This window comes from Quercus lobata, chromosome 2, assembly GCF_001633185.2.
Source record: "Quercus lobata isolate SW786 chromosome 2, ValleyOak3.0 Primary Assembly, whole genome shotgun sequence".
Lineage (NCBI taxonomy): Eukaryota > Viridiplantae > Streptophyta > Magnoliopsida > Fagales > Fagaceae > Quercus > Quercus lobata.
The window spans coordinates 60,733,567-60,741,990 of NC_044905.1; the positions used below are offsets into that span (position 1 = coordinate 60,733,567).

Here is an 8,424-nt window from a genome sequence, read left to right on the forward strand (position 1 = left end):
AAACTTTAAATCAAGCGAGGGAGATGAGAAAGATTATTTGGATAGAACAAACAAAATCCAAAGCAGGAAGGGAAAGTTAAAAAATAAAAATAAAAAATAGATGCAAAAAGATTATCAAATCACAGGATTATGCAATACATTGTCCATAGACTAACTAAACCAAAGAGTACTACCAACTCATTATTGTAGTTCAGCTTACAGAGTGACCTGGTTGAATTCTAAACGCAAGTAAGTCGGACGGAACGGCCATGAGACATGGTCCCAAACAATTACACTACCCTTTATTGGGTTCAAGTTATCGTTGATGTAACTTTTATCAATGTCATACCTTTCAATAACTTTCTGGGCAAAATATAACTTACCCACTTATAGTTTGACTGAAATTTTAGTTGCCCACCAGTGGTTTACAATTTGACATTTTACCCACCTGAGGTTTAGTTTACAATTTGACACTTTCCCCACATGAGATTTGATCAAAATTTAAGTTGCTTACCTGTGATTTGAATTTCCATAATGCAAGTGTTCCAATGGATAGTTTTTGATCTTGTATTTTTATGTTTTTTTTTTCTTTGGTGTTTTTGGAAGAAAGAGACATAAAAGTGGAGCAAAATTACATATTTCGCTCTGTTTTTACAGAGGCAGGTTATAGAAATCTAACTGAGCTAACCTCAGACAAGAAAAATGTCAAATTTCAAACCACAAGTAGCCAACTTAGGTAAACCACATGTGGCTAAATTGTAATTTGCCCTAACTTTCTAATGAACTTAGACCAATCCATGGTTGGATTATATCTCTCTCCTTATACCTAAATATCTTATGCTTACAACATATCAAGATGATTAATACAAAATTCAGCGTTCATGTAAGATTTCCAATAAAATGAATGCATAAAACATTGCATTTCATAATTCAAAATTTATCCAATTGCGCCGTGATTCGAAATAAAGGTAAAGCTTATTATTAGTAGTAATTTTTTATCAGGCTTTGGGTTTTTTTTACTGGTAACATAAATAGTACTAGTAAATACCATCAAAGACTCGCGGATTGTGGCGACGGGACCACGTAATCAACGACGACCACACTCTCCAGGTAATCCCTAACCTTATCCTTCTGCGAATTCACAAACTCGTGATTCGAATCCACGGCTTCCAAATCGCTAACTCCAGGATAAACCGCGAGTGAGGCCAGCGTGTACCCCTTTGCTCTGGCGGGCGAGAAGTTTTCTCCATAAGAAATCTGACTAATCTGTGGGAAGCTATCTTTAATTCCTTTTATAGCCCTGAAGATCTCGGATTTCACATCTTCGCCCAGGTTCTCCTTGAGCTTCAATAAAGTGAGTTTTACAGCCGAACCAGAAGGGACCGAGTACACGTGGCCTTCGTCGGAGGAGGAGGAGACCCAATCGACGGCCATGATGTCGTCGACTATGGGGAGGACGTTTTCTTTGACGACGCTGACGTGGCTAGGGTGAGCCGAGTAGGCGGCGAGGTCGTCTTTGGATTTGTAACGGCTATGGAGGACGTGGGTGAAGGTGAGGGGCTGGGATCTGGTGCGGAGGACTGGACCGGCTGTGATGTGGACGACTTGCTCGAGGGAGATCAGGGCGTTCAGGCCGTTGACCATCGCGTTGACCTTGGATGGGTCGGTGTTGTCCTTGACCTTGAAGAGGACCACGTGTTCGATGGTCTCCGACGACATCTTGATGTTGGTGGTGGGTTTGGACGGTGGGGATTGAGTGTAAGGTTTTAAGGAAAATGAGGGTTTGAGGTGGGGGAGGCGTATGGGAGGTGAGAAAGTGTTAGAAAATGACGGGGAAAAGAGAGTTCGGGCTTTCAGACACAGCATCGTCTGTGTGTGTGTGTGTTATCCTTAAAACAGTGTTTACAAAGTATTGGTTGATAGTTTAACTTGACAGTGATAGCAGGTTGGTGGTTTTATACATACTAGTCAGGCAGCACGTGAGAGCCACGGGTTAGTCATGCAAAAAAAAAAAATTAGTGATTAGATCAATTTTATATTTTATTTGTATCACAAAATAAAGATATAAATTATTTGATTTTTAAAATATATAGGGATTTACATTAATTAAAAGAGACATTAATTTTAAGAATTTTGATAATTGTGTAATAAAAAGTTAATCTCATTTGTATAAGACCGAGACAGATCCTAATCTAATATTTTAATATTTTATTTTGACTTATAACTTACACGTCAATAGTTGTGAATATATTGTAATAACAACAAAATATCACAACATTTTTAGTTGTGCTATATCTCGGTATAATATTTTATTATTTTATTTTATTTTGACCCATAAGGAATTGATACATGCGTTACAACATTTTCATAATATCTTTATGTATACATTGTACTTAATTACAATGTAAATTTATATTGTAGACACAAAAAAATTGGCAAATTTTGTACACATTTACAAAATTTGTACAAAATTTACCATTTTTTGTGCAAATGTGTATAATATTTACCACTTTTGTATATTTACAATGTAAACTTGTATTGCAAGTACAAAGTAAACATATTAAGATCTTAAAAAAATAAAAAACAAAAACAAAGCTCAAACCAACTAGCATACTTGAAGGAAAAAAAGAAAAGAAAAAGTGCACCTCACTAATTGAATAAACCAAAAAAAAAAAAAAAAAACTATTCATGAGCCTTTGGCTCTTTTTATATAGTTAATAAATATACTAACTTACATAAATATTTAAAAGAAAAAAAAATCCTTTAGGCATTGTAGAAATTAATGTTAAAATGTTGTGAACTTAACATTTTTTTATTTGATCTATAAGAAACTAAGATCTCAACAATTGTGAAAATATTGTGATAATAATAAGTGTTGTAACATTTTCTCAAAACATTTATTTTTAGTTGTGGTTGGTCACAGTCTCATATTTTATTATTTTATTTCGACTTGTAAGAAATTGACATGTCAATAATTATAAAAATATTGTGAAATTTGTTGTGTCAGTATAACAATATATATACCAGCTTACATAAATATTTAAAAGAAAAAAAAACACAAATTGATTAATGAAAAAAAAAAAAAAAACTTTAAGCATTGTAGCTACCGAGCCAGTTGAATAAACCAAAAACACTACACAATAAGTGTTGTAACGTTTTCTCAAAAAAATTATTTTTAATTGTGGTTGGTCATAGTCTCATATTTTATTATTTTATTTCGGTCGATAAGAAATTGACACGTTAATAATTGTGAAAATATTGTGAAATTTGTTGTGTCAGTATAATAATATATATACCAGCTTACATAAATATTTAAAAGGAAAAAAAAAAAAAACCGACTGAAAAAAAAATTAAAAAAAAAAAAACTTTAGGCACTGTAGCTACCATGCCAGTTGAATAAACCAAAAGCACTGCATAATAAGTGTTGTAACATTTTCTCAAAACATTTATTTTTAGTTGTGGTTGATCACAGTCTCATATTTTATTATTTTATTTCGACTTGTAAGAAATTGAGACTAGGGATGGCAATGGGGCGGGGCGGGGCCGAAGGATGGGGTCTTCGTCCTCGCCCCGCATGGTTTTATCTTACCCCATCCCCACCCCGCCCCGCATGACGGGTAATACTTTTTCACCCCATCCCCGCCCCTTGGGGTCCCACGAAACCCCGCCCCACCCCGTAAACTCTACTTTTTGTTAATTTGCCCTACAGTTAGTACAATTTTTTTAATGAAACCTATTTCATTAATAAAAATATACTTGAAATTACAACTAAATTTATCCCATCAAATCAAATCAATTTTTAGAAAAAATTGAATAATATATCCAAGTGTTTATCAAGACAATCATTAAAATAAATAAATAAATAAAAATCTCATAGTATAACACAACAAAATACAGGTAGAGAATCACATTGGGTAGAATAAAATATGCTAATATTAATATGTTTGTTTAAATAGTAGGGTTTTAGGTAGGGGTGTCAATGTTTGACCCAACCCGCGAACACAACACGAACCCAACACGGGTTTTTTCGAGTTAGGGTTGGACCTTAATGGGTTTGGGTCATAAACGGGTCAACCCAAAAACGACACGATAAGAAATGTGTCATAAGCGGGTCAACCCGTGTAACCCGCAATAGACACGTTTGAAACGCCAATTTATTTGTGTCAACCCGAAATGATCCACTTAACACAACCCGTTTAAGTCGTATAACAAATAAATATTTATTTTATTTTAGATTTGTCAAATACCTTTTATATCCAACATATAATTTAAATTTAAAAAGCAAAGTGAGTAATTACAAAAATTTACAAGGGATATAATTAGAAATTGAAACTTTCAGATCCTAGAAATACTAATACTTTTTTTTTTTTTTTTTTTGGGCATAGAACTTGCACAAATAAAATTGGATAAGCTTGTGGAAGATGTTATGAATTTTGACATCAACAAAGAATCTATGGATGATAATCGTGGTCATAGTCAGGATTAGTCTACTGTTTGCTCAAATTCTTTCAATATTGATACTTAGTATCTAGTGAATTCCAAGGATATTATATTTTTGTTGAACTATGTTATTTTTTTTTGTTAAACTTTGTTATTTTGAATTTGGGTTGAAGTGTATGCACTTCTTTTGGAGTGTAAAGAACTTATTTCTAGATAAATGTTATATTTTTGTTGAACTATATTATTTTGAATGTGGGTTGAAGACTTGAGGTGTATGCACTGCTTTTTGGGATGTAAAAAAAAAAAAAAAAATTCTAGATGGATGTTATATTTAATATTATGCAGGTTGAAATGGGTTGTGTTACATTCGTGTCAACCCAACACGACTCGTTTATTAAGCGTGTCAAATGGGTTGGGTCAGGTCAACCCGCCTTATTAATAGGTCGGGTTAGGGTTGAAGGATCATGACACGATTATTAAATGGGTCGGGTTAGGTTTAAGTCATTTAGTCGAATACCCCTACCTCGACACGACACGAACCCGACACGCTAACCCGAATTGACACCCCTAGTTTTAGGGTATGAAAATTTTACAATTATAACCTTTAGTAACGCGGGGCGGGGCGGGGACGGGGAGGGGCAAGGCAGGGTGGGTCTAAAAAGCCTAAACCCATCCCCGCCCCGCCCCGTGATGTGGAGTTAAAATCTTGTCCCATCCCCGCCCCACCGCCTTTACGGGGCGGGAAAAACCCGCGCAGGGCGAAGTGGGGAGGGACAGGTTAAGCGGGGCGGGGAAAAATTGCCATCCCTAATTGAGACGTCAATAATTGTGAAAATATTGTGACATTTGTTGTGTCAGCATAACAATATATATAAAAGAGAAAAAAAAAAGTACAAACGGAAGACAAAAAAAAAAAAAAAAAAGACAAAGTGCCTCACCAAAATGGCACTGTAGATGAACAGTGAAAAACGTTGTATGAACAGTGCAAAAACACTGTAGGGGCATTGGCGCTTTTAGATATAAGAGATATATATATATATATATATATATATAAAGTTAGAAAGTGGGTGGGTGTTTTAATTTTTTAATTTTTTTGAAATCGGAGCAAACATTTAGTCCTGGTACAAAGTTTCCACAATTGGTGGGGGTTGAACCCTCCACCAAGTTGGTGGCTGTTTCAACTTTCAAGTTTCAACTAGAGTTGTCCATAAGTCAGTTGGATTAGATTTGGGCTCAACCCACATCCAACCTAACCTAATCGGATGAGGCAACCCTCAATCCCCCATTGACCAAGAGGATGATCAGATTGGGTAGGTTAGAGCTTCAACGAATGGCGAGCAGATCGATTATGGTTAAAGATTTGGAAAACAATGAGAATTTGGCATGAAAAATGTGGAAAAGGCCCGAAATCCGGCAAGATCTCAACTAGATCTAGCGAAATCGTTGGATCTAACTGAGATCTTCTTGAAAATATCCCAAATTTCCCTGGAAAAAACCTATGTGGTCAGTCGGTTCGGGTTGCTCGGATTTTAGAGGAGGAGAACTAACATCCAACCTACCAATCTCGGTTTTGGAGAAAGAAACCCGTCACTAACCGCCGGATATATATATTTTAAAGCATATTCCGGTATTCCCATTAGTGCTTTTTTTTCTTTCTTTTCTCCTTTTTATTAAATAGTAAAAATGGCATTTTATAAAAGTTAATCCATCGCATTTATATTATATATATATATATATATATATCTTTTTCTACTAATGTATTTTATACATAAAACATAATGTAATGTTTTTTCTTTCAGAAAAGTAAGAATATTATTGGTTCATGAATGAGATACATCATGATCCAATACATGAAAAACAAGGAGGTAAATTCTCCATCCATACAGTAGTAGCAACATTATCATGAGCAATTAAGGCTAATTGGTTTCTAGAAAAAACAAAATATAAGGCTAATTGTTGTGCTACCCTATCACAAGACTTTGACACCAACTGAAACTGATATGACTGGGTTGGAAACAAACAACAACTGAAACACATATTCAACCAGTTGAGCAACTCTTGAGTTAGTGCAGGTCCGTTGTTGAAAAATATAAGGCTAATTGTTGTGCTACCCTATCACAAGACTTTGACACCAACTGAAACTGATATGACTGGGTTGGAAACAAACAACAACTGAAACACATATTCAACCAGTTGAGCAACTCTTGAGTTAGTGCAGGTCCGTTGTTGAAAAATACTCACCGTAGTCCTATCCCCCCACTCAAGGAGGGTATCAAGGAGCCCAACTTCCAGAGAAAACTGTATTACATCCAAAGCAACAGAAATATAGGAAACTAAAATATCATTCAACATAGGTATTCTACAACTTTTTGCTGCAATCACTAGATTATTTTTACTTTGAGGTAGCATTCAAGAACAAGTTATTTAGTTTTTTACTAAAAATTTTTTGCTGAAAATGTACTAAAGTATACTTGACTGAATTTTAAAAAAACTAGACATAAAAGCTAAAAGCTAGCCCCAAACACAAGCTTATAGATTAACTTATAAAGGCGGCGTCAATATTGCTGTATCAATAGTTCAATACCCTTTTGCTCCATTTATATTATATTCTATTTTGGAAAGAAAAGAAAAGAATATTAATTCTCAAAAAAAGTAGTGAGCATATAAGATGTTCACACGTACTGTACAAGATAAGGTTGAAAACTTTTCAATATATATATATATATATATATATATATCTTCAGCTCTCACGTCCCCAAACCAGCCCAAACCATCAAGCTCTCAATCTCAATCCATCCACCACCGTCCACAATCAATGTTCTCAACAACAAAAGAAATAAAATAAAAAGGGATATGCCCTTAAGCTTCTTGAAATCTTAGAAGAACTGAATGGCAAGAAAGTTACTGCCCACAATACAGCTATGAGCTATCAAGAAATAATGTGACTGATCCTCTTCCAAAATGAAGTCTTTCATCTCATTAATTGATTTGTCCTTATCGTTTTGCAGCTCGATCATGCATGTCAACACAAATCATATATATATATATATATATATATAGAGAGAGAGAGAGAGAGAGAGAGAGAGAGAGGGGTTTGTGGTGGGCCTTTTTTGTGTCTTGAGCTGGATTGCTCTTGCTGTACTACGACCCTATGATTCTGGGGTAGGAGAGTCAGAACTGGCCAATTGAAACACATCTTAGGCCAGCTTGTGTGCAAGTTAGAGCCCTGGCAGGAATCTTGGGTACGTCATGTGCCCACGGCAGGAAATACTATTACAAAGCGTTATAGCAGGAAAAACATAATACAACAAGATAACTAAAACGATTTAACTAAAATATTTTCTTCTGACAATGATAATACTTGAACAATTCCACAAAGGAGAAGTACGATAACGTGATTACAACAGGAATAGATTAATAACAAAAAAGTTATGTTAGTTCTCAATCAACCATGGCGAAAGAAAAGAAGATTAGTCTACTAAAGGAACGGACTTGACTCTTTGGTAGATTCAAGTCCAAGAAGGGAACCAATCTCAATGTGGGTAACCTCAGAAGGGAATCCTATTGTGGAAGTTACTCACTTTGTAAAATGGACCTAAGTGGCTTGATCTCAAATTCTTGACTTGTTAAAGAGTGGGCTATCGAGAGGGAGAGAAATGGGTAGCCTATTGGTGCATTTCTTTACTCCTATCTCTCATATTTTTCTTCCTCACTCTTGGTTTCCTTGTTTTCCATTGTTGTTCCCTTTCCTTCTCTATTTTTCGTTTTTCCCCCTTTTTACTGTGCACGTCAATGGCCTTTTATACTGCCTTTCGTGACAAGATTTACCATTTTTACCCCTTAACTACTTTTGGCCTATTGTGGGTGTCCTTCTAGGACTGCCCACTGGTCTACTGGTTGCCTAGCCACCACCACTAGATTGTGTTGACTGTGTCGTGCTTCATTCTAGACAAAAGTGGTTTTATTTTGTTTTTTTACTTCCCTTAGCACTTCCATCCGGATAAG

The 8,424-nt window shown here is 35.4% G+C and overlaps 1 protein-coding gene across 1 annotated transcript; it reads right to left on the reverse strand.

The window, feature by feature from the left end:
* Positions 1 to 600: 600 nt before the first annotated feature.
* LOC115976030 (stress-response A/B barrel domain-containing protein UP3-like) lies at positions 601 to 1,891 on the reverse strand. Its single transcript, XM_031097102.1, has one exon. It carries the CDS (start codon positions 1,843 to 1,845, stop codon positions 1,030 to 1,032), a length of 816 nt encoding a protein of 271 aa, XP_030952962.1. The 5' UTR covers positions 1,846 to 1,891; the 3' UTR covers positions 601 to 1,029.
* Between the last annotated feature and the right edge of the window lie 6,533 nt (positions 1,892 to 8,424).

What these genes read in the sequence shown, in the direction of transcription:
- LOC115976030 (XM_031097102.1), bottom strand. Translation starts at nt 1,845, where the DNA reads ATGCTGTGTCTGAAAGCCCGAACTCTCTTTTCCCCGTCATTTTCTAAC.